This window comes from Amblyomma mixtum, chromosome 5 (assembly GCF_055824585.1).
Source record: "Amblyomma mixtum isolate Tamu chromosome 5, ASM5582458v1, whole genome shotgun sequence".
NCBI lineage: Eukaryota > Metazoa > Arthropoda > Arachnida > Ixodida > Ixodidae > Amblyomma > Amblyomma mixtum.
Genome location: NC_143016.1, coordinates 65,806,946 through 65,834,172, shown reverse-complemented (window position 1 = coordinate 65,834,172; position 27,227 = coordinate 65,806,946). Strand labels below are relative to the sequence as shown.

The 27,227-nt window shown below is 47.2% G+C and overlaps 1 protein-coding gene across 1 annotated transcript in view; it reads left to right on the top strand.

Annotated features, from left to right (window-relative positions):
* LOC149342485 (roundabout homolog 3-like) overlaps positions 1–27,227 on the top strand; it is a 307,670-nt gene that overhangs the window by 156,027 nt on the left and 124,416 nt on the right. Inside the window, exon 2 of the mRNA XM_089544885.1 lies at positions 6,181–6,525. Coding sequence (XP_089401011.1) covers positions 6,181–6,525 — 345 coding nt within the window. The remainder of the gene's footprint in view (positions 1–6,180; positions 6,526–27,227) is intronic.

Genomic DNA, 27,227 nt, shown 5'->3' with positions numbered 1-27,227 from the left:
GCTATGTCTCTCATCCACGCCGGACATCGGGGCATCGTTGCAATGAAAAAGTGTGCCAGAAGCTACATGTGGTGGCCTGGCATTGACAACGACATCGAAACAGTGGTGCGAGAATGCAAGCCTTGCCAGAGCAGCCGGAGCGCCCCGCCGAAAGCTCCTGTCCCAGAATGGGAAAAGCCAGACACACCATGGCACACACTGCACATTGATTTTGCAGGACCAATTGAGGGCTGCACTTTCCTTGTGGTCGTAGATGCCTACACAAAGTGGCTTGAGATAAGGCAAATGGGACAGACGACTTCGGCAGCAGTCATTGACAACCTCCGATCACTATTTGCAACGTTCGGCCTGCCGCGCAAGGTAGTGTCGGACAACGGAACACCGTTTGTGTCTGCGGAGATCCTCAAGTTTTATCGCGACAACGGGATCTCATCAGTTACATCGGCCCCCTACCACCCAGCGACAAACGGACAAGCCGAGCGCTACGTAGCCGAGCTAAAACGCGCCCTTGAAAGAGATCAGACAGGCTCGCTGCAGCGCCGCCTTGCGCGCTTTCTCTTCAAGCAGCACACGACGGTTCAGAGCACAACAGGCGAGACCCCCTCGAAAATGATGTTCGAGCGTGAAATGCGAACCCAGCTCACAGCCATCCTCCCCGAGCCAAAGGCAGAGACGTTCCGGGAAGAAAAAGCAATTCCGCGCTGCGGCACGCTTAATGAGGGGCAGCGCGTCCTCGCCCGACAGTTTCTGAAAAAGCCACGCTGGGAGGAAGCTACAATTGTCAGACGCATAGGCCAGCGCTCTTGGCTCGTCAACATACATGGCACAGTAGCACGCCGACATCTCAACCAGCTGCGTAGATTTACGACGCCGTCTGAGAGCTGTCCGCCAGCGGAGAGAACACGTGCACCATTTTCCCACATAGCCTGGCACCTCTTCCCGGAAGAAGAGACTTCGCCCAGGACAGACCTAGGAGACACAGCGAACAACAGCCAGCCTACAAGTGTTTCTCCCCCGAGCGCACAAAGCCAGCGCGCCTCCACGCGTGAGCGCCGACCCCCTGCACGATACCAGGCAACTTTCTAAGGGGGAAGGAAGTGTTGTGTCCCCTTATTGCTTTTGTGTGTGTGCGCCCCCTCCTAACGACCACTCGCATTCCCCTCCTAACGACAGTTCGCATCCTCCTCCTAACGACCACTCAATCCTCCTCCTAACGACCGCTTGCCCTTCGTCGCACGCTGTCGCCAGAGGCCCCCCCACGGTGCGCCCCCGCACCCTCCTCCTGTTCTGGGAAGCCACTCCCTGCCGTGGACGCTTCTCCACTCCCTCCTTTCTTCGGGCGGCCAGTTCGGCTCCTGCCTCGGTCGATGCTGGTCGCACCCTCATCGGCTTTAAATAAACGAAGTCTTAAAGTACCGTGTGCGTCTTTCGCTGCATTCAACACAGCGACCGGACACGACAAATATCTACAGTGGTTATTCAGCGGTCGTACCTTTCGACAGCTGAACAGCAAGTCGCAAGTTCCCGGCATCAGCAGCCGAATTCCAGTGGAAGCAAAACACAAATGCACTCCGTTATCTACGTCACGTTGGGCGTCAAGGAACCGCAGGTGCTTGAAAATAACTCTGAGCGTGCCTCGTAGTAGACTGTTTTATGCAGGCATTCAAAATTTTATTGTGTACTTTCTTTAATCTACACTATCTCTATATGATATGTGCAGCTGGTGTACAAGGCCTGACAGCGTTGATAGCATGAGAGATAACTCTCAATGGTTGCTTTATTGGTATTTTTAATTTTTGAGAACTCCTAATTTTTCTCCAGATGATTTTTTGGAATACTGGTAAAGGCCTAAAGAGTTATTGTTGTTTACGTTCTCATACGGAAAAAAAAATGCGCAGCTCCTTTTATCAGCCTGCACCAAAAGGGAAACACACATGTTAAAAAATATTTGTTCTTAAGAAGAGAGCGTTAGCCATAAAACTTCGCTACAGCTCAGTGGTTTAAAGAACTGCGACAGGTTTAAAGCGCTTTTCACACTCAGTTGCGGAGCAGGTGAAGTGCCCAAGAGTCGGGAGGAACCTAGTTAGTATTTCCGAGACGTAGTTGCGCGCTTCACGTGAGAAAAAAAAAGCATCAGTGACGACACACAATCAACACGTAAGAATAAACGCGCGTGGATGATAACGAAATGCTGTCTTTACCTAAGATTACCGGTTGCGTTTAACTGCAGTTATGCCAAAGAAGTGAGAACAACCTCAAGCGGTGCGGCCGCCGAACCGGGCACCAATTTCGGTAATGCATGCGGAGAGTAATGCAGGCGGGAACGAAGCGTGCCAGCGAGCAAGCAACCAAGGTGTCACATTCAAGCAAGCATATCTCTTCTGAATACGACGGCGGGGGCCGCCGCGAACCGAGCGACGCGGAGCCAGCGCGTTATAAGAGAATAATGCGTGCTACGATCAACGAGATGCGAACACACCGCTAACTCGATCGCTCTGAGAAAAGTTCTTTGACTCGCAGCGACACCTCGGTCGAGGAGGCGCAGTGTCCACTTTCATCACGAAGCCGGTTCTTCCAGCGCTAGCCGGTACTCCTCCTCGTCTTCCCGACTCCGTCACGGCTGACGTCTATCGCCGCTGCTTTCTCTAGGGATGGCTTTGCCTCACTACGTCTATATGTGCAGCGAAGCACGCTTTGGCGGGGCAAGCCGAAGACGAGCCCAGGCGGCGAAGCCGGGGAGGTGGGGGAGTAGGCGACTCGTTACGTTCCCTCAACGCTGCGTGCAGGAAGCGGAGTCGGTGGTGTCAGCTGTCACCATCTCTCGAACCGATTGCGACGGCCGCCCTGTCCGTTTCGCCACGTGTCGTCGCCCTCTTCCCCCGTCTGCCGCGCGCTGTCGCCATCACTACCCCGGGGAACTCATTATCGCCGGCATCTCATACGCTTAATTAGCCCCAAGAAAACTACCTCCGTTCAGGCAAAAGTGCCCTGTCGCCCCCCCCCCCCCCCCCCCCCCCAACATCCCCCCGTCCAAACACACACACTCCCATGCAGAGAAACTTCGTTACCGTTTTTGTTCGTTACTACGATGGACGTTAATGGAAGTGTAGGTATTTAATGAAACCGAGAAGGTGCGGTAGCTAAACACGGACAGGAAGTATGAACGAAGAATGCCGCTGTTGAAAGTAGCGAAGTCCTAAATTAGAAAGAAAGTCTTAATTTAAGTAAAGTCGTAGCATGCAACTACAAAAAAGTAGTAGGCGTGTGAAAAGCAAATAAAACTTATGAAGTCATCATCATCATCATCATTTAATGGCCCTTAAAGACCCCTGGCGGGGTATTACATAAGGGGGGGGCGAACATCGAAGCAAGTAATGACATTATTAGGTCAAAAAAAATACATGTACAAAAAAAGTACAGTAAAACAGTGAAAAAAAAAACTGAAAAAAAGTATACAGTGAAGAAAAAGTATACAGTGAAACAATCGTTGCTTGGGGAAGAGAAAAAAAAAGAAAAACACGTTTATAAATCAGGCAGACAGGTGCAGTAGTATATCAAACAATCATAACATAAAAATAAAACGCAAAGGCAACAGTTACCCACATTGGGATTTCAAGTGCAATGACAGCATTTGGCGGAATTTCAGAGCATCGCGTTCAGTGACAATTAATTCGGGTAGTGAATTCCATTCATTAGTGGCAAGAGGCAGAAATGACTTGTTAAATGCGTTTGAGGAGCCATGAAGTCTTAGGATGCTCATGGAGTTGAAAAGACGGCGTGATGTTCGGAGGGGAGGGAGCAGAAGGTAGTGTCGAAGTGAGGGAAAACAATAGTACAATTTATGGAATAATGATAAACGGGCAATTATTGCTGTAACCTGTCATGCTTAACCAATATTTTTATTTATCATTCGTGAAATGAATCCTTCTTTTAGTCTCGTAACGCCCTGCACAATTCGCTTTGCTCGAACCTGGTGTCGCAAATATTTGTAAAAATTAAAAGAATTACATTCACGGGCTCCAGAAAGTAGTAGCAGCAGCAGCAGCTGCACGTAAGTGAGCAACGAGCTCACTAAATAGTATTGCCGGCATGGTTCCAGAAACAATAATTTTGAATGTTGTACTTATAAAGCACTTTCTGAAGTAACATAACGTCTCTACAAGATTGCCCGTTGAAGTGACCCTTTTGATAGCTCTGTAAAATTTGCGCAGAATCAGACCTCGCTTTTTTTTATGCAAAAAAAAAATAACATCCTAGTGGTGGTGGTCCTGGTCACCCTTTACCAGGTAGTTCTCATCACATGGAGTTATTGACGGCACTACAACGTCCAACTCAGTTCCCCTTATTTTAGACATTAAGAATGTTTTTTAGCGTAGAAGCAAAAGCTAGGAAATCACGGGGTTTAATGTCCCGAAACGACATATGGGCGATGAGGAACACCGTAGCGGAGGATTCCAGATTATTTAGACCACCTGGATTTCTTTAAGACTGGTGACGTCGCACAGCACACGGACCTTACTGCATTTCGCCTCGATCAGAATGAGGTCGCCGCGGCCGAGATTCGATCCTGCGAACTTGGGATCAGCATCTGAACGCCGAAGCCACTGAGCCACCGTGACGGGTTAATATAGTAGCGTCAGCGCATTAAATCACCTCAGACAATATTTTCTCACAGGCATAGAAGTGGACATGTTTAGTTTTTAATAAAGCACTACATGCGATTTACTTCATGTTTCTTTTTGTTTTGCTCACTTGTATGAATCTTCCAGGACTTGTAAATGAATTGATCATGATCAATCAGTTTAGTTTTTGTATACCAGCCTTAGCAGTCAGGTTTCAGTGCGAATATTGTATCAAATATCAAAAATTTGGAGGGCACTGCTAGACCAACTTCGAAGTTTGTTTCTTTTTCTCGCGCCTTTTTTTTTTTAAATCCTCCCAGCATCCGCCCTGAAGTCGTCGCAAGTCAAACGAGGACAAATAAAACGTGGTACATAAGCCTGAGCTCACCATCGGCGAAGACTGCGAAGTGTAACAATTTCTCTTTCTAATAATTACCTACGCGTGGCACCCTCATATTTTCGAGTCATTTCCCTTATTCGAAAATTGCTTCTAATGGGTCGTCTCTGCGAACCTCTCCGCAGTGGCGTCGGTTGGTGCGGCTCCGCTTCCTCAATAATAAAAGGGAAAGAAAATTTAAGAATTATTTTTTTGTCAGCCATACATGACTGGCTAACATGGCGTTCTATTCTTCCATTAGCGTATGCGCGAAAACGATTATGTGAAACAAGAAATATGCCATAATTTATGTGGAAAAACAGCTAGGCGCTTAGGGGTTATTTACTGCGTGACAAATGGCCTGACACCTCAGTCGCAGTCACCACACTTGCTACGAGCAGTGTTTTTTTTTTTATATATATATATATAGCCATACCAACTTCCATCGTTTGAAGACCTTTGATATTCACACCATGCCGCTCGCGCACACGTTAAATTGCACCAGATTTGTTCTCAGAAAGATAAAGGAGAAGGAGTCCTGAAAGATGAGAAAACATCACTGTCCATTTTTGTGCACACGTCCACATTTCTGCTGAAACTGAAGCCACCAGTACAGTCGCTTCATCATCAACCTCCATCCGCGCGCATTGAATCCAGAACACAGCGCTCATCGCTGTCGCATTGTATTTTTAAAGTGACTTTAGCGGCCCAGCAATTTTGTGCGACTTTCGTCATGAATGGGCTAACGTGTCTTGCTAGAGCACTATTTACTTCTCAGAGGACGAACGAAGGGAAATCATTAAAAGGACAGAAGTCTAGGCGAAGTAGTCGCAAATCATTGTAGAGTTAAAGGAGATGAAAAGTCAATTGACGATTGCTTTTTTTTCCTTCGTTTGGTTCGTTCTTTGTGTTTTTGTCAAGAAGAACAAAAGCCGTCCATTTGCACCGAGAAACACGGCAACAATAGCGATAAGTATGTTGTGGATGAGCACAATATGTGCCTATCGCCGCTGTCATTGCCAAGTGTTTAAAACTCGCTTGTGCTTTCATCTGCAAGATATGCTTTTGCTTATCTTCACTGTTGTCAGATTGCAGTGCTTGTTTAGAGCGAGAAGAAAACTCCCACTGAACAGGCTTCTCATGTTTCCTCTTTCTTTCTCTCCCCTTGCGGTGCACTCCCAGATGGTCCGGGGCCTTCGGTGGTGACGAGTCGTGTGGGCGGCGATGCAGCGCTCCCCTGCCACCTTCGGCATGCCACTCAGGACTCGTGGGCCGTGTCCGTGTCGTGGTTCAAGCGCGGCCTGTCGGGACCCGTCTACTCGGTCGACATGGGCTCCGGCAACTTCCTGCAGGCCAAGCACCGGCCGGCGCACCTGTGGGCCGGCCGCGCCTACTTCTCCTCCGCCGACGAGCCGGCGCTGCTCATGATCGGAGACGTGGCCGCCGCAGACGCCGGCCTCTACGTCTGCTCGGCACTCTTCGCCAACGGTGCCCAGCGTAACTCCACCGTGCGCTTTGTAGTCGTCGGTGAGTTCCCCTTCAGTGGGACGTCAGCGTCATCTTCCTTTTAAGCACTCTTTCTTGCTGCTCTCATCTTCGTTTTTAATCGTCGCAATATTCTTTAAAGTCTCCAGTCACTAAAGGGCATGCTCACTGCCATCAGTCCTACAGTACGTCAACCTGAGTCCATTCACTTAGGTATTTCTCTGTCCCCCACGACTGACCAGACAGAGTCTGCGCAAAGTAATTGTATTCCGGAGAATAGCGACGATAATTTTGACACCCCTTTCGAAGAACCTGTGATAACCACCAGAGATCCACTAGTAGCAGCAATTTCTTTATAACAATTCGCACAATGCTAGTTTTTGCAGAGGCTAGTGGCGAACTAGTTCTCGGCACAGATGATTTATGCCAGGTCAGTCGCATTCAGGAACCACATGAAAAACTAGTAAAACCAAACATTACCATCAATACTCCCTTGAAACGTAGAAAATGATCATTGTACAAAGAGAATCTATTGAAAGACTTGACGTTAACTCCTACACTGCAGCCTGACAGGTGCCTTTATCGTCGCATAATAGGCCATATCACCTAAATATCAGTAGTCAGATAGCAAATTCAATTAACAGTAAGTTATACGTACTAGTCATAGGTTGAAAGTGAGGAATGTGATTTATTCAGACATCACGCATATATTTGGAAGAAAAATGTACAGAATGCTTGACGGAGCAGCAGAAGAGCATGTATTTCGATAAAATAGTTGAATGCAGTCCCACAGATTATCTTAGTGTTATAAATTATTGTTAGTGTTATAAATCAGTGTTATAATTAGTGTTATAAATTGAGTTTCTTATTTATTTAGTATTACATTCATGTCTGTCTTAAATGAGACAACTAAGGTCAAAAGGAACAAAAAAATGTCTCAGTTCTCATGCTCATCGTTTGATATCAATGAAATCTTGACGCCCAACAGAGTGAAAAACGGTGTGTTATGAATATCTCTCAGTATCCTAGTTCTTGTCTGGCTTAATGGAATCCCGATACAACACTTTTCGCCCGAAGCCTTTAATTGCGAAATATATTTGCGCTCAAATCGGCAGTGGTCGAGTCGCCACTCGCAAACGACACGAAGATGTTTTTATGCGTGATGGTCAAATGTTATGAAAGTTCAGGTGGCTCTGAGGGCTACATATGCGTATTTTTGCACACACACACAAAAAAAAACATTAACGCAAGTTTACGCTCAGAACGCCATCCGGCACTCCTTAGCAACAGTCAAAGATCCGGCTAGAGTGGAGGCGGCTAAGGTGGCCTGTGCGTTTGGCCCGCTCGAACGAAGCGAGAAGCTCCGCAAGGACGGAACCGTCACTTCTTAAAAACTCAAAGCAAACGTCGCACCCCATAGGAGTCCTCCATTACACCATATCAGGAAGGACACGTCCATTATTCGCCAAACAAAAACATAAATACTCCTTAAATAAGTCTTTACACGATGCCTAAGAGAGAGTCACGAATCCCTAATAGCAAATGCCAATTTCCAGATCCCAATGGAGTCACTTAATGCCTAAAATACATTTCACCCAATTCCGCAGACATTTCGATCTGGGGGCAGATTGGACTGGCTTTGGTTTATGGGGGTTTAACGTCCCAAAGCGACTCAGGCGATGAGAGACGCCGTAGTGAAGAGCTCCGGAAATTTCGCCCACCTGGGGTTCTTTAACGTGCACTGACATCGCACAGTACACGAGCCTCTAGAATTTCGCCTCCATCGAAATTCCACCGCCACGGCTGGGACTGAACCCGCGTCTTTCGGGTCAGCAACCGAGCACCATAACCACTGAGCCACTGCAACGGCTTGATCTGGGGCCTGGGAAAATGCATTCACTGCGCCGATACCCCGGCGAGAGGTGATTACTTTTGGCACAGGAATTAGAGTATTTTTTTATTCATTCACAAGTACAGCTCTGAGTCTGAGATATAGCAGGAGTGAGAACAGAAAACCAACAGCAAAATACTTCACACGTAACATCGCTAGGTAACTTTTTCAAAAGTTCCTCATGAGAAAGTGCACGAAGCAGTCCGTCGGATTTGTTCCATATTTCAACAGCACGTGAAAAAAAAAGAAAGAGGATTTCAAACAATCGAGGGATGATCTGAAAGGAATATTGTTTTGTGGGTTACACTGTCGAGTCGCGTAGGTTACAACTCGAGGTGACACCTGGGTATTGCAATTCGTTCACTTGAGCTAGGAATGTACAGCCTTTTTTTATGAATGAATAAAAAAGGCTACTTGTCTATGAGTGAAAGACAATGCCACCGTTTTGTTGAAATAACATCCATCTCCTCAATTTCACTCCACCCACAGAACTGAGAAAAGACTGTGCTTTGAACCATGATGTGCGAATAAAACACCCATTATCATTGTAAGCCACAATCTGACAGGAGTGTTTTTAGTCACTCGGATAACATCGTTAACTATAATTATGAACACGTCTTTCTGTACCTGTATCCTACTCATGTTCTTCATTCTACAGATCACGAAAGGCAAAATTGGAAGGTAATAATGAATACAAAGCGAAAATAAACAATTATACATATTTTCACCCATGCTAAGTACTGCACAATGTACAACTTCCCGCGTAATGAACCACCTCTTTTTCAGTGCGCTGTTTTCCTTCATTCGTGAAAAAACAAAATCACTTACTTCCCCGAGCATTACCCGCAAAGCCCGTGAGTGCCGCGCTCTCCGTCCTCTCTCTTCATTTATTCCCACGCCGCTAACAGCAGTGGCTGCCGTGGAGTTCAGCGCAGTGCATACAGTCCCCGCACGGCAAATACCTATTACACGCGCCGCTCCGGAGGCCGCGTGGATTCGCGCGCAGCGTGCGCATTCCTTTTGGGGCAGCGCAGCACACCACCGGCAAACTTCTGCGGGCGACCACCCTCGTCTCGCCCCTACTCTTGCCGGCGACTCCAACAAACTAATGAAGCTTTTTCTCTCCGCCGCCACGCGGGCGGAATGCTGCGAAGCAGCTAATTAGGGCCACCTTATTTCTCCGGCGTGCGATTAGTCTTGCTGGCAGCGGCGGGTCCCGCAGCACACCGCGTACGTGCGGACCGCGCGGCGCGTCCGCGGCTCTCGGACCCGCGGCTGCGGACCACGCGAACTCTTTTGGCACGCCTGGGAGCGACCCGTCCAATTTGCAGTCTGCAAGACGCCATTTCCGGTTGGACCGGGCGCCGTGCACAAAAGACGCGCCCACCGAGAGACAGCGGGCTGGGGGAGAGAGGGGGACAGTGCGGGACGTTCGCACGCGCGTCGCTCCGCGGTGATGGTCGCGTCCGTTGCTTTCCCATGGAGCGGACGTGCGCCGGTCAGGGTGAAATACACGCAAGCGCAAATAGCCGAAATTTCGGCCCACGGTGTGAGTTAACCGAGACTGTTTCGCTCGCAAAGCCAGCTAGAAAGCAGCCTCCTGCGGCTTTTCTATGTAATGTGCCCAAGTTGGCGCCTGTGGGCATTGCCTGTACTTTGAAATATTCACGCTTTTATCTTGTGCTGATATATCTCGAGCTCTGGTATTCATAATCAAAGTCTCAAAATAATATTGCTCGAAACGCATCGAAATGCTCCTACTTTTTCGTTCACGGTGAGCAGCTTACCTTTTTCTAGCTCGGGATGTCACGGATAACAGAGAATTAGAGTCTGGAAATAAATTGCAGTCAGAATTAAACCTTCAGCAGTCTTTCGTGTCGAAGGCATTAATTGTCAGTGATACCTCGAGGGTGTACTACAACGTTTAATAAACAAACGCAGGAAAACAGTTTAGCAGTAAAATAAAAGTGTGCAAGCAGCGGTCTTAAAAATTCAGCCAAGCGAGTGCCTACTGAGCTCACGTGAAGAACATTTTGTTCACTTCCCTTCATCACTTTTCACTAATATGCGCGTTAACATCAGAAAGAAACAGAAAGATCCGAAAGAAAAAAAAATGGCAGTGGCTTAGCTCGGGTATGCCAGGATATACGTCGCGAAAGCGAGCGCGACGACGAGGCAGGCGGTGTGACGTCATACCAAACGGCGGCGGCGGATCCGCGGTGAGGCGCTCGGTGCGACGTAGTGCCAGATGGCGCGGCGAGCGCGCGGCGTCCGCCAGCTGCGGCGGTTGCTACGCAACGGCTCAATGTCGGTCTCTGTGCCTCCTCGGAGTACCGCCACAGCGAAATCGCAAGTTCGTGTCCAGTGTAGCTTTCGCTACAAAAATCGAAGGTAAATCTAAATTCTTAGCTTCGACTGTCCTGCTTACTAACACAGCACTTAAGTTAGGAGATGTCTACCCTGAGGCCTGGACTACCCACGGCCCTTTGTCCTGCTTGTTGTTTTTTTTTAACACGCATAAATTGATATGAAACTAATAGACAGAGACACAAAGCCTGTATCAAACTAATCTTGACCCGGGGTGCAATCCAGCCTTCGGACTCTCACTCACAGCATGAATAATCTACTAGCATTGTGATGGTGAATTGCTAAAGGTTAAAAAACATGGTGATGTTATTTCTACTCAAGTATTCTTACTGCATGACTGTATAAATTGCGTTTTAGGAACTCTTATCTGCTCTCGGTGACGTCACCAAGCAACTAAAAGAGTTGAGAATAGGACAAAAAAAAAACAGAAAGGACTAGATAAAGACCCAGGCGCCTTATTGCGGGCACTGATCTTCATACTACAATAATCTATTTTCATTCCCATAAAGGTAAGGACAAGATAGCGTAAAGTCGCTTTCAAATGTTGTCAAGCCACCGGATATTTCTGTGTCAGCGGAAGTCTGTAAGTGTATAAGAGTAGCTGCTTGGGCTAGGTTGTTGATCGTGACGACAAATGTAGAGTTCGTGTTTTGAGTGCTACATTTATCGTCTATAATCATCTCTGGCACTCCAAAGATCTGGAGCAATATGAGAAGTTTCTCGCCTGTCCAGAAACTGGGAGCGTGAGTAATGCGACATAAGTTAGCCACATAGCAGGAACCAGCAGAGAACCCATGGTGGCCAAGGGAACTTTTCAAAGAGAAGAAAAGAGACTTTGGTGTAAATACGGTTTCAGTTCCCTTCCCTCAAAGATAGGAGGGGAACGAGGAGGAGGGAGAAGCACTCGCTACTAAAATCGGTGACCGCTATTTTCGGTGCCTTTGATTAAATAAACACACTTTCGCTTACCAAGAGGCCCATTGCAAGAAAAATCTAATAACAAATGCGGGGCACGAGAAATTAATGCGACGAAAAATAAAGTAAACAACGAATAGCGATTCGCTATGTGTTTGCGTACTTGCGCACACTGCATTAAGCAGGCACTACTGAGCAGAGTAAACTTTGTTCGCTTCCTTTTTAATTCCTGCATTTCATGCGGGTAGTACGCCCATGTGCCGATTAAGCGGGAGCAATGAAGCGTAGGAATGAAAGTAAAAAAAGCTAAACTCTGATATCAGAATAACATTTGATAGTTGCACGTGTCAAATTACGGCATTTGCTCTGAGGAACTTTAAAAAGCGTTGCATACGAATTCAAGACAGTGATCATAACCGACTCGTAAGTATCCGCAAAAAGAGCGCTTGTGTGGAAACAACGGTACTCCATCTCCCGTATCGAAGACCGATCACTCCCTAACGGAAACGACTGCCCCTGCACTGCTTTCCGTTTTTTCCCCGCGTTCATTAGGAGGGGGCGGCTTTGTTTCGTTGTTCGCCTAAGCCCCATGCCCTTGGGTTCTGTCGCGCACACAGCGGCTTGCTCTTTTACCACAGCTCAAGATCTATATTGGGATAAAAGGAAAAGAAGTGTTTCTGTTCTCGCTGCTTCGGCACCGGACACTAATGACGGAACCAAAAAGAACGTCATGCATCACGCCTCCAGCGGTGGTCTCGCTGCGGCACCAAGAGACGTGACTCGCCGCGGTGCCGCCTTCCCTCAGGCTTCCTGTTACGCGTGTAGGGACAGACCAGGTCCCGCGAGCGCCAGATTGCGCCAATGATTACGCGCCCACGGGGGACTATGGACATGCGTCTGCTCAAGCAGTGTGGGCAACTTATTTCATGTAGCTCTTGTTGCGTCATCGGAGTGAGCAGCGTTCATTCAGCAGAGCATGTGTCGAGCTGGTAAGCTGGCTATTACAAAAGATATTAGCTAAAAAAAAACAGGGCAGAACAAATGCTGATGATAAGAACGCTGAGCGAAAATTCACAAGACAATAGGAGAATTCATTCAGTTGCAGGACGCTGCAGGGTCGCTGACTTGTCGAAATTTTCAGCTATTGTTTAATTACGTTTTTTGCTAATTTTGTCCAATAATAGTTTACTGCTGCCGGTAGAAATCAGTCTCTAATCCCTGGACATGTCCAAAATCTTTTTTTCTTTATTTGGTGCTCTCGGAAAGACTTGCTTTGAGGAGTCTCACTTGCTGCGCCTGCTTCCGACTACGGCATTTAAACTGACCTCACACTGCACGCTATCTTGAACAGTGTTTTTTTTTGTGTGTGTGCGTGTGCGTGTGCGTGTGCGTGTGCGTGTGTGTGTGTGTGTGTGTGTGTGTGTGTGTGTGTGTGTGTGTGTGTGTGTGTGTGTGTGTGTGTGTGTGTGTGTGTGTGTGTGTGTGTGTGTGTGTGTGTGTGTGTGTGTGTGTTAGCCCTGCGGTGCATAAAAGGAGAAAACGAGGTTTGAGTACATTCGTCGCTCAGTTCTTCTAGCCATGGCACGCGCATCACTGCCTGGTCTAGTTAAACGCTACGGGCATTTAGCAATGCTGCCGACAAGGTTCATATCAGAGTTTGAAAGGCTCCGAAATGAACGAAATATGGGTCACGAAAACAATGACTGCAGATATGCTGTCTGCTTTAATATTGTGGCTTGCAGAAACAAACCTCCAACCTTCGGTACCTTCTAAACGCCGCTGTGTCCGCTGTGCATTCACTGATGACGTCACACTGCTGCATGTTCTGTCCTGCAATGTTTAAGAAGTTCAAGAGCTTCAGTAAGAGGAACCACGTAAGAAACAAAAACAACAATAAAATATTTTACCCTTCTACCTATTCTGCTTTAGTGGAGATATCCATGTTGGGTTAGTTGTGTGAAAACACTGAAGAAAAAAGGAAGATCAGTTTAGAAATCTCTACTTTTCTACGTGCGCTTGAGACGTTGTTGAGTTGAAGATGAGCAAGCATGCGTTGAAACCAGTAAGAAAAGCACTTCAGGGGGCATTGACGATGAATAGCAGCATACTACGATAATATGCGCTTTCTGAAAATGCATCATAAAGGCAATGTAGATGAGCACACATTTGAATAGTTAAACGAGTTCTAGAGTGCTCCAAAGACTCAGATATTACATTTCACATAACTGTTGGTGATTAAGTATCTTTTTTCGATCCTAATTTTTTGTCCCTTGTTTTTCTAATTGTTTATTTTGTTTCGTTTATCTTTTTCATTTTTTTTTGTTCCTCTTTGTTTGAAGTGTTTTGGAAAGCTCGAAAGCACACACTTCGCAAACCTCTGCTCATTTTCTTCCCCTTACGCTGCATGCGCTATTATTCTGACCCGGCACATTTAAAATTGGAAATACAGTTGACCTCTATAAAGCTCGAATAGGGGAATCGCTGATTACTCTCAATAATGTCACGGCACCCATTATGTTTGCGGAGCACACTATAGCGTAAGCACTGCGTTCCAGGAAATGGGCGCAGCCGTTATAGTACTAAAAATTCTTCGCTTCAGGAACTTGACGACGCTACACTGCTAACGAGGTTTCACTCTCTCCCTCCTTTTTTTTTTTACTGAAGTTATGCACTAAGCATAACAAGGCGATCAAGGAGAGTGAAAGAGAAGCCAGAAATTCCCGTAGACATTTTTTTTTTTTTGCCGCCTGCGTATCATCGCTATACAAAGGACCATAACGGCGAAATGGGCATAGTGTGAAAAGGATAGAAACTGTAAGTGACTTCGGTGGAGCACCTGAGATGTTTTTGTCTTATCAATGCACAGAATCAGCTCATAAATGCAAAACACGCTGCGTGCTCTTATCACGTGTGCGTCGCTGCCTGTTGCAAATTAAATCGATAATTCAATCGCGCTCAGTCAATTATGTTTCGCATGTCCTACAGAACGCAGCATATGCGTGATATCACCCACTGTGCAATACAGTGCTGTTGAATTGTAATAAGGGAGTAATTACTCATTGACATCCACCCGAACGCAGCCATACGGCTACAAAGGAAAGCTATACAGCTCTCTCAGAAACTTCGTAGTTAAAAAAAAAAATTCGTCCTGGTCCGGGGTTCGAACAAGGGACCACCGCTTCACCGGAGTAGTCGCTCTACCAATTGAGCTAACCGGGACGGCAAGCTTATGGTAGGACGAAAGCGAATAGATCAATAACTGGAAGTGGGAACAGTGTTGACCAAACAGTGTTGGGAACAGTGTTGGTCAACACTGTTCCCACTTCTAGTTATTGATCAATTCGCTCTCGCCCTACCATAAGCTTGCCGTCCCGGTTAGCTCAATTGGTAGAGCGACTGCTCCGGTGAAGTGGTGGTCCCGGGTTCGAACCCCGGACCAGGACGAATTTTTCTTTAACTACGAAGTTTCTGAGAGAGCTGATTAGCTTTCCTTTGTAGCCGTATATGGCTGCGCTCGGGTGGACGTCAATGAGTAATTACTCCCTTATTACAAATCTACTCCACCTTGGAGGATTCCCCTAAACATTTAGTCAGTGCTGTAGTATAATACAGTTGTATTAGTGCGATTCTGGTAATGCTATTGTATTAAAACAAATTACTTTATGTTAGGCGCTCCGTGTGTCTTACGTGCTTCAGCTATGAGTACTATAATGTACACATACTGTACATACTGCGCATACCACCTGTAGGCAAGATTTCACTTGAAGCGTTTTTTAAGCTCCAAGGCGCACATGCAAGCTTCTCGCACCACACTTTCTGGCGCCAAGAACTTTTTCTTTATTCAGCTGTTGTCCCCAAGGTCGTCCTTCGACATTTAACCCAAGAGATATGGAATTTAATTTCCATGGGTACCTAACGGTGCTTTAGGCGAAAACGAGAGAAGGTATTTTTTCTTTAAAAGGTGTGCTTGAAAGTTGTCTCAGTAATATTGTTGTCGCAATCATGTATAAAGTGCGAGAGCTTGCCTCGACTGCCACTGCTGTGATGCTTCGCCATGATCGGTAATCGCAGCTTCCGGAAACGTTTAACAGGTAGGCGCTGCAAATGCTTGAACTATTCAGGCACACACGCGCAGGACTAGAACTTCCCAGCGGAAGCCGTGTATATAGCCTGATTCACAAATCATGGATACAGTGTTCAGATCAGTCAGGTTTATTACCTTAAAGGCACACTTTGGGTCTGGGGTATTACATAAAGGGTGGAATTTTAGTGAAATGAGCAAACAAACAGCGAAAATTACTTAGCATTAACGGTGACTAGTTACACGCTCTTGAAAAGTAGATCAAGGGATGTTGACGATGTCGCACGATAGGCCATTCCAGTGCCTTGCTGCTCGAAAAAATAATGATGCAGAAAAGGTGGTAGTGAGTAACGGTGGCGGGGCGACTTGATTGGAATGACTGGAGCGGTGTGATAGGTGTGCTGCGGATGTGATATACACGACCGATTGAGTGAAGAATGACATAATTTGTGATAAAGGGTGAGACTCGCAATGCGGTGACGGAACGAAAGAGAAGTGGTTAGAAAGATGAATCCCGACTTGGAAAGAGTCCGAAAAAGAAGATAAGAACAAAACTGCACGAAAAAATATCATAAATACACTCCACAGAGGTGCTGCGGAGGTCATTCAGCAACATGTATGCATTTACCTATATCCGGAGGCTCTAGCTTAGACAAGATAGTTTTCAAAATCCAGAAAGGAAGTATTGTCATAAAATTGAAAATTAGGTGAAAACTCGCTCAGAATAAAGACTTGCAGAGCTTACAGCTTAGCAAGTTGTTGCGAACAAAGTTTGTCAAAAACCAATTTCGATGTTCACGACACAGTTATAAAAGGAGGCGATTCAGACCTAACAAGTTGAGTATGTTTGCTACCTCACTGTTTCAAACTCTGATGGGTGTAACAAAGCCATGTTTATTCCCTTTTATACGGCCTTCCCGGAAATAAGTCACAGCATCGACTGGTGCTGATCGATGCCGCGAGGACAGAGATGTTCGCGCCGCAAGCATGCACAGGTCGACTGAAGCGGCTCGTGACTATGGGAATTCTCAGAAGAGAAAACACAAATATATATAAACAAACCAGCGCGACCCCATTTAACTCTCCCCGAATTCAGACACATTATAAGCTTGTATTTTATTTCCTCTCACTTCCTGCTCGCGACTGAAAACAATTCCTCGTTAACGGAATATGCGTCCTCGCGAAGCCGCGCACCCGTTTCGCCGTCGTAACGGGCTTTATTATTCATAGCGGAGTGTCACGAAGAAATACAAACAAACGCTTCAGGGCACGCGAGAACACACGCGATCGCACAGTGAAAAGTGGCTGCCCCAGCTTGAAGCGAACGTAGTAAACGCAGGCTTAATGGAACCGCGGGCACAAAAGAGTTTCCGCCCGTTTGCGTGCGCCGATGAATAGCTCGGTCGTGCTTTGTTACACCGACAGCGCAGCACTGCTGCTTACGAGCTCGCTTTCAGAAGCGCCTCGTCAGTATCAGGTGCACGGATTTGCCTTTTTGATGTATGACTGGCTTACAGCGCTTTGTTTTTTTTTCTTCGAGCCATTCGGAATTAATTTAAAGCAAACAGACGACAGTAGCGCTTCTAATCAATGCCTCGAAACGCCGTTGAAGCGAGAGGCTTATCTGTAGGAGGTCAAAGACACGGCAAGCGATAAAAACATGCAGTAGCAGCCCCAGAAAAACAGAAACGCTCGAAACACCATTAATTTAAGAATAGAGGGCGGGAAATTGATACAATACATGGCACTATTGCCCAACACTGTATTCGACTATCCGAAGGGACCGCTGAGAGCCGACTTTTCTTCTGATTTTTACCAATATATTTTGATTAGGTTGTAAAAGAAGTAGAACAGACAGCGTTCCCAGTGCCCCATGCAAATCCCATCACATAGCTCGAAACAAAACCGGACAGCTTTAAGGAAACGACTTTGTGATATACGACTGCCCACGCAGCAGCCAGTGTAAAGCTAAACTATTATAATTTAAGCCAAATTTTTCCACTCAGCATTGGGTTCAGCCCAAAGTGGTAAAAGTCTGCTCAAACGTAATGTTCAAGTTTCTTCTAACAATTTTTTTTTCCCAAGCTCGCGGAGGCCTTCCGTCCCTTTCTCCTATAGTTCGAGGTCATGCAATAACGTCGCTCCCCACAGTAGAAGAAAACGAACGTCGCCGCCTTAACCTAAACCTAACCTAGCCAACTCGCCTTACCGCAAATAGCCGCGTAAACCAAGCGTACGTAAACGTTAGCCGACGCGCGCTCCATGCAGCGGGCACCAGCTCAGTTGGCTGCAAGTCGCCTGCCCAGCCATGGTCCCCCCTTCCGGATCGTTCGCCCCAACTGCAGTTCGAAGCCCATTTTGGAAATTGAACCCGGCTATATAATGTTCACGTATAGGGCAGGCGAGCGCGATCCCTTTGTCATCCGGCTTCAGCAGAGCCTTGACTCGGCTAATTGCCGCCGCAATTACCAGCCGCGCGCCGGCGCGGCACTGTAACTCTGCCAGCGGTAAGCTCCCTCGTCGGGCGAGGGCGGAATGCATGACGGGTGGGTCTGTCGCCCTCTATGGGGAGACTGTGTGCCCAGTGCAAAACTTACAATTCTGAGCGCTCGACTGTATCGCGTAATCAGCTTTCTTTGAAGTCGATGGTGCAATGACTCAAGGCAGAGAGAGAGGTCATGCCCGGCTCCTCCTCTGACTTCCATTTATTTTCCTACAGCTAACGTAGAGCGCGCACACGCGCGTCTTGATGTATGACGTATGCGACTCTCAGTCTTAACGTCTCCTAGCGTTCCGCGGTGTTTGTCGACTCTGAGTCGGAGAAGCAATAAAGCCAAGGCGATATCAATTAATTATATGCAGATGTGGAGTTTGGGACTTGTCCAGCCACGGAACTCGGACAATAACCCTGTAAGGGGAAACGAACTAACGGTACGTTAGTGGCATGAAATGTTGTATATTCACGCTTCAGTCTATAATTTTTGTCTTTGTATTCTCTTTGAGAGTTTTTGTATCTTATAATGATAGTTTACTTTCCGTGTTTTCTTCTGCAGATATTTGCAAATAATAATTCGATGTGTATTTGATGCGTGATCGATGTGTACTTCCCGTTCCCTGCCCAACTAATTCTCGGGCTCGAAATTTTTTCAAGGTGCATAGTTTGCAGTCTTTTTTTTTTTAAACGGAAGTCCCTTTCGTTTAAATGAGACAAATAAACTGTTTCAAACAACTTAGCTCTCAGGGTGTGGTCGTTCAGTTAACCAGGCCTTAGTTTCGCTCGTTTTCAGAGAAGTGCCGAATTCTTATTGGCAGATGGGCTGACACGCGTCTATGAAGTCATAAGCAAGGTATTGTTTCTTCTAATAACAAGCTTAAATTTAAAACAAGCGCGAAGGCGACTAACGTTTTATGCCATCCGCCACTATAAGCACAGCGCAAGGCCGTGAAGTAAGAGTTTCATTTCATATGACGTAGCGAAAGAAACTGAGATGATGGTTGTATGCTGGGAAAGCTTACCAATCGACATCATCTGCTACTCAAGGCCAGGGGGAAATTTTTTGGTGTCATCAGTTCGAAGACATGGTCGCTTGTTGTTCTCGTGGTCCGCAGGATTTTCTGATGCACAGTATATTAGTGCAGTGCAGAGTTGGGCGTTATTTTTTTCCTCAAGTTTGGAGCTGTGCATTGTTCTGATAAGTGAGGACTTCATTGAGACTTCGATTGCTCGATTGCCAGCGAATATGCCTTCTGTGACGATAGCCGCACGACAGAGCTAGGCCTATATCGAGTTTTCGACGTAGTGTGTGTTGGAAGCTTACGCGTTCACCTCATAGTCATTTATGATGCGATATCGGTTGGCCTAGTCGGCGCGGGTCATGTGGTCCTGAGAACAGGCGCTCTAATAATTCGTGGGAGTGTGGTAGCGCTGTCGCTCGGTTTATTAATACAAAGGAGGCCTAAAAATATGAACAACATTGTTTTCTTTTTTTATCTTAAACAGACAGATCAAGTTTTTCTGAATTCTTTGAACTCGTTGCGGCTGCAGACTACCGTCACTGCAGCTGTCAGACAGTTACGTCGCTTGCCATGCAAGTCACTTTCCTACGTGACAGCTTCAAGCCTGTCCATTCAATGATGTCCATTTGAACAGTGAAGAAGGCACCAATAATTACTACAACCACGGCTTTGACAATAATATAATGTCATAATTTTTACTCACTATGCAACTTGCGCACCAAGAAAAAGACTAAAACTTTTGTTCCATGTCGCTTCGGGACGTTAAATCCCAAATTTTAATTTTATTTTTTAACCACAGTTATTTCTACCAGACTGCGTGCTACAGTAACGTTCTGCATTCTTGCGTATATTCGGTTAGTTTATTTCTTGTTGCAAATAATAATCACGTAGCCAGTGATATTGAACAAGCCAAAAAGTGAAGAGCGCTATATTTCAAAGAAATGAGTCATATAGTTTCATAACGTCGAACAAACGAGTCATAAAGTTCTCAACAGACTCCGAACTACTGCACCTCATCAACCCCAGTCGTATTTCCTTCCCTTCGTCGCCTTCCGCTTGTTTCGCAAACTCCAGTTGCGGTACGCGGCTGCTCACAAATGTCAAGGGACGCAAACTCATTTTCTAACTGGTCCATCTTGCATATTCCACGTTTCCGGCATCGTATAGGCCCGCCGACCCCAACAACACAAGTCCCCTCAGTGCTAAGCGCGAATGAAAAATGGGGCGCAAAGTGCTGAGGCCAGCGATGCCAGTCTAACGACCGTACGCAGGTCGTCTTCAGTGGCCTTTGGGAGATTAGGACGAGTTTATGGAAGAAAGGGAGCTGGGCCGAAGCGCGATCGAAACCCGGAACGAAAACGGTTCGCCCGAGGTTAAGCACCTGGATCCGCCACGACCTGCGTTATTGCGCTAATCAGGCCAAAGTGGGAGAGGCTCTCCTTCGCGCTCCTATATACCCTTCGCTTCTGCGGCGGCGGTACACGCGCATACTCTGGTTAATTGCGCCGGATCGCGGGAGGTTGGGCGCCAGTCATCTTGCAGCGCTAATCCAATTCGCAGCAATCGGACCGTGCTTATACACGGCGTAGCGAGAACGGCGAGGGGTCCCCATGCATGCCCGCGGATGCGTCCATTACTGTCCATTATTGGCGGACACCAGCTCGAGGCGCTGAATGGAACTCCGTATGGTTTCCTAGGCGGAAGCAGTTTGTCTGTGGACTTTTTTTTTTCATTTTCAGCGGCAATTTACTCCCTCGTCGTTTCTGGGGCATTGGCGTCGTTCCCATAAAGTTTTCTATGTCAGTATGTTACAAGGTTATGGTTACTGTCCGATGCAGTTATTTGAGCGAGCGACGCACGGCTAACTCATCTGTTGATGAAGCGCGTGAGAGAGTGTGAATGAGTGAGAGAATGAGAGTGAGAGAATGAGTTAGAGTGAGTGAGAGAATGAGAGTGAGGGAATGAGTTAGAGTGAGTGAGAGAATGAGAGTGAGAGAATGAGTTAGAGTGAGTGAGAGAGTGAGAGAATGAGAGTGAGCGAGTGAGTTAGAGTGAGTTAGAGTGAGCGAGTGAGTTAGAGTGAGCGAGTGAGTTAGAGTGAGCGAGTGAGTTAGAGTGAGTGAGTGAGAGCGAGTGAGTGAGTGAGAGCGAGTGAGTGAGTGAGACCGAGTGAGTGAGTGAGAGCGAGTGAGAGCGAGTAAGTGAGAGCGAGTAAGTGAGAGCGAGTGAGAGCGAGTGAGTGAGTGAGAGCGAGAGAATGAGTTAGAGTGAGAGAATGAGTTAGAGTGAGAGAATGAGTTACAGTGAGTGAGTTACAGTGAGTGAGTTACAGTGAGAGAATGAGTTACAGTGAGTGAGTGAGTGAGTGAGTTACAGTGAGTGAGTGAGTGAGTGAGTGAGTGAGTGAGTTACAGTGAGAGAATGAGTTACAGTGAGTGAGTGAGTTACAGTGAGTGAGTGAGTGAGTGAGTGAGTGAGTGAGTGAGTGAGGGAGTGAGGGAGTGAGTGAGTGAGGGAGTGAGGGAGTGAGTGAGTGAGTGAGTGAGTGGGTGGGTGGGTAGGTGGGTGGGTGGGTGGGTGGGTGAGTGAGTGGGTGGGTGGGTGAGTGGGTGAGCGGGTGAGTGGGTGAGTGGGTGAGTGAGTGGGTGAGTGAGTGAGAGTCAGCGAGTCGGAGAGAGTGAGTGAGCTAGAGTCAGCGAGTCGGAGAGAGTGAGTGAGCTAGAGTCAGCGAGTCGGAGAGAGTAAGTACATGAATGAGGGTGAGTGCATGAGTGATAGAGAGTGAATGAGTGTGAGTGAGTGAGAGTGAGTGCATGAGTGAGAGTAAGTGCACGAGTGAGAGTATGTGCACGAGTGAGAGTAAGAACATGAGTGAGAGTGAGTACATGAGCGAGATAGAGTCACGGTGAGAGTGAATGAATGAGAGTGAGGGAGGTGAGAGTGAGCGAGTGAGTGAGGGTGAGTGAATGAATTACAGTGAGTGAGTGAGTTGGCGTCTCTGTATTCTCCAAAGGTTATCAAACTATGAATTCGGTAAAGGGTAAGTTAGCCTCAAGCGTTCACTTTCTTCAAATCGCATGAACACGTAGTTCGTAAAAACCTTTTGCATATATTCCGCGTGGCTGCCGCTGCAGACGCGATGACACTACAGTCGTGAGAATGGTACTTTAGCTGGAAGTAGGTGACTGTTATTCCGACAAGCCTTTCAAACAGCGACTGCATGCCTTTGTAGAGTTTTTGGAACGCAGGAAAAAACATTGTTCTTGCGCGTCCTTAACCCTGCACCACCCAGCTCAATTTCTTAACAGCACAAAAGATTATAACGAAAAAATAGTGTCCAACGACACGCAGCGCAGTGTGTCCTCGAGAAGAGAATAAGTAAGCCCGTCTCCCTTGCTTCCAAATAAAAAGTCCGAACCAGTACGAGCTGGAGTACAGTGAATATTTCATGCCGTTCGCGAGCTTCCTGCGATGGAGCGAGGGAAACGCAGCGAATAAATCATAGCCCGTAATGGGCTGATGTATTGCTCTCAGGCGAAAATGCTCGCTTTGTCGCAGCGTGCTTTGTCTCTCTTCTTCTCTCTGTAGAACACTCTCCTTTTTTTGCCTTTCTGCTTCTTTTCTTGTCCCGCACATCATTGTCTCCCTCGGTGCTCTAGTTCTTCGCAGCTGCCGCTCGACGCGGGGAGCTTTATTATAGAGTCGGCTCGCTCAATCGAGCAACGCGACATTTTCTCCAAACACGTATGGGTTGTCTGACCCGCATGACACGGGATATCATGCTGTATGGGCGTTCCCATCTTCTGTAGCCGGCACCGTTCAGGAGACACAAAAAAACATGAGGAGACTTTCCAACGTCACGTTTCGGGTAAAGTCCGCATCGTCGCTTCCTTGCTGGTAGCGTCTGGTAGCCAAGTATACGACAAGGAAGCCAGCAGCCACCGAAACCGAGGAGCACAGGAGAATGTTTCTATATGTGTGGTGTCGATCAATGACAGACTAATAGTATAAATACTTAATCGCTTAAAGTTGACTGAGTAGAAAGCAGAAGAAAAACAACCACATGCCACCGATGGGATCCGTACCTATGACCTCCGAGATTCGTGTCCGGTGCTCTACCAACAGAGTTACGGCGACGACTGTCCAATGTTTTGCTTTCTGGAGTATTTGTGTGGCATGCAACCTATCCTTAGAGTGTTCCCCAGAGCCATCCTCGTCCATAGCGGAGTACGTAGTGCGTCCTGTATTACCGGTAGTGTCACGTGGGACGTAATCGAACGGTGAGGGCGGAAGCTCTGCGAAAACCCTCTTATGCTACCTACGGCATCAAGACTGCCGGAACAGAGGCCCTCGTTAAGCCATTGAGCGCGCAAGGAAAGGGAAAAGACGGGCTCGTAATGGCGTACATTAGGGAAGCCAACAACCATCGAAGCCACGGAGCACAGAGGAATGTTTTTTTTTCTTTTCTTTTTACCTTGTGGTGTTGATCAACGGGAGAATGGAAGCGAATAAATATTTACACTATTAATATCTCATTTATCAACGCCACAAATTAAAATAAAATCTCCTGTACTAATTGGTTTTGGTGGCTGTTGATTTCCCTCATGTATGTCATTACGAGTCTCTCCTTCCCTTGTACGCTCAATAGCTTAAGGGGGGTCGCGGCTCTGACAGTCTTGATGCCGTAGGTAGCATAAGAGAGCTCTCGCACAGTTTCCACTCTCACCGTTCGACCACGTTCCTACGTGGGACGTACTCGCGGTAATACAGGACGTACTAAGTCCGCCGCCTTGGACGAGAGTGGCGCTGGTGAACACTCTCAATATTAGGTTACATGCTACATAAATACCCCCGAAAGCAGAAAATCGAATAGCCGTCGCCGTAGCTCTGTTGATAGAACACCGGACATGAAATTCGTAGGTCGTGGGCTCGGATGCTATCGGCAACATGTGCGTGATTTTCCTGCTGCTTTCTAACCAATTTACCCCAATATTTACACTATTAATCTCCCATCCACCAACACCCAAAATAAAAAAAAGAAACATTCAACCGTGCTCCTTGGTTTCGATGGCTGTTTATTTCCTTCATGAGTGTCATTGTTATTACGAGCCCCCTTTTTTCCTTTCCTTTGTCCGCTCGGTAGCCAAGGATTTCACACAGTAAAGATTACAATCGTGCGTTCTGAAATCCTCCCCTCGACCCCGTGCCGTAAAAAAGAAACACCGGGAGGAAGAAATAACTAATATATACTCTAAAAAGTGCACAGTAAAGATCCTGTGAATACAAGCACTACTGGGATCTTCGGGCAAGAGGAACGCTCATGAAATAATGTTTTTTTCTTCGAAGGTTGCGTTTCTTCAGCAGAAAACTTAAATGCGCTATGACTGCATTTGTCCTCACAATTCAGTGTTTGCTTGCGCCCGACTTTAAGATATATCTAAGGCCATATGATCTCTAGGAGTGGGTTATATATATTTCTAATTCAACCCCGCGGCTGGGAGTCTTAGAAAAGAACTAAATGCAGTCTCATATAGGTCGCGCGATCCCCGAACTGCATGCGCAGTTTTCTTTGTACAGTCTTCATTTCTCCACCAAGATGGCCCTGGTTCTACACTGCATGCTCACTGCACTGTCTATATCCTGCGGTTTTTTTTGGTTTTTTTTTTTTCAGGGAGAACGTACGTGTATACGTAGATATATTGCCTACATACTCTCCGTATAAACGGGGCAGAGGAGGCAATATTTTCGCCGTTACTTCGATCTCCAGCACGATACATGACGGCAACGTCAACATCTACATTACCGTGCTGCCCGGTCGGCCAGTCTGAGCGGCGTGTTGTTTCAGTGGCACACAGGCCCCCCATTGCCCGGGCTCCGCCGTATAGCTTTTTTTTTTTTTTTCTACCCCTTCCTCGTTTTCAGTCGAGATGGTGGCGCAACTCTGGCTTCCGCCGCACCCGGTGACCGATGGACGCCTTGTTGTCTCGTCCGATAAGGAGAACGGAAGCCCGGCACAGAAGGGAAAACACACGACAGCCAATCTGAGCCGCTGCCGGAAAGGCCTAGGATGTCTCTCTCCCCTCTCCCCCCTTTTTCTCCTCTTCCTTCCATGTACCAGACAGCGAGCACCGCGTATTGACGAAAGGACCAGTCGCGATGAACGACCCGGGAGCGAATCTTGCCAGATAATGCGATTTCGTCGTTTCTTCCGCTCCTCGTTGTCACTGATTCTCCGGCCTTCCCTTACGGCGACGAAGCCGACGACGACTGGGACGAACGACTAAGCTTGCCTGTGCACTACCGTCCCTGTTTCCCTTCTGGGTCCGTGTCGCGCCCGTCGGACACAGCGTGCGCGTATGTGTGCGTCCTCTATCTACCCCTTCTTTGGCTTGGCCATTCGTAACCGTCTTTCCCCGCACTCCATTCCCACCCACAACCCGTTCCCTTCCCTCTGATTCTCCTCCTCTTCTGCGACTTGCTCTCTCCCTGCTATGGGCTTTTTGCTTGGTCCCTGATGGAAAGCATGGCGCTGCTCCCAGATCGAGTCCGGCGAGAAATGGCTGGCGGCAGTTGGGGGCTGCGCTTCCGAGTGCACTGCTCCGAGAAATGGTCTTTGCCGTTGTTATTCCGCATGACTTTCCAACTGCAATCAACTGAGTGCCTCCCCATCCCTTTCTCCAATGTCTCCGTGGATGAAGAAAGGCGGTGGAGCGGCGACAGAGACGTATGACACCGCCCCTCCCTCCAAACCAAGGGAGACCAGTCTTTCACTTGCCGTTTGGCGAACACGTAGGGAAGGGGGAGGGGGGGGGGGCAATTAGCAGCCACCTAAAGCAGAAAAGATGGACGCCACAGATGAGTCTTAGAAAAACAAGAAGCGATTAGCGGGACAAAGCCAGCTTACTGTGCTAATACGAGGAGTTTCAATAGTACTGCAAAGCGGGTAGTTAATTTAACGCACACGCAGCTAGTTTAATCAGGCATGCTTCGCATTTCATGAGTAGGAGGGCATGAGCTGACCAGAGGTGCACTTGAAAATTATCTGGACATGAAACGAAATCAAATCGAAAAAGAAAGCATGATATTTGCATTGACAATTATGATTGAGCTCCATTACTCAGATGAAAGGACGATGCCTTTTGAACCGGCAGATGTTTGTTAGAGTTTTGAGCGGCTCTCCTCACTGAGTGTTTTCAATATTTTTCTTCGAATTTTGCTGCTGCAACCCTCTTTTATTGTCTCTAGAGATTAGACTGGTGGGGTACGACATGATGTTGGGCTAGTCGGTTCATAGTGATTGCCAAAAAAGAAAACTGCGCGAAGACGATGGGACAAGAAGAGGCACAAAGACGCACACACAAAGCGCAGAACTCCAACTGACTTTATTTTGCGAAAACAGGGCGCTTATAAACCCTAGCAACCTGACAATCAAAGTGCACACACAACAACGTCGTGCGCAGGGCGAAGACATATCAACAGTGCCACAATGTGATTAGGACCGATGGAAAGCCCGGTTGTGCCCATCTAAGAATTCGATCTATTTCCTCGATAGAGTTAACGATAGCGAGCTGACACAGTTGTCACCCCTTTTGGAGATGAAGTATGCCTCGACAACCTCTCTTTCGGATATTTTTTTTTTTGGCCTTAAGAAGGATTTTTGTTTCCTGCAGATAAGGAAAACATTTTCTTCTAACGCAGCTCTCACAGCGTAGAGGTAGATAACTGCCCGTGTCGGTGCGTAGGGATCGCCTGTGCTCCAGAGCGCACTCATTACAACAGCCGCCAGTTTGTTCTGTGCAGGACTAACTGGTGCAGACGGGGTGGTGTAAAAGCGTACCGTGTTAATGCGAACAGTGACACTGATGCCTCTGTCGGGGAATGTATAATGATGACACTTCATAAACAAGAAAGAAGAAATTTGCTTCTTTCTTTCCATTGAAGAGAAAGAAAATGAATGAGTTTATTCTGTCATCA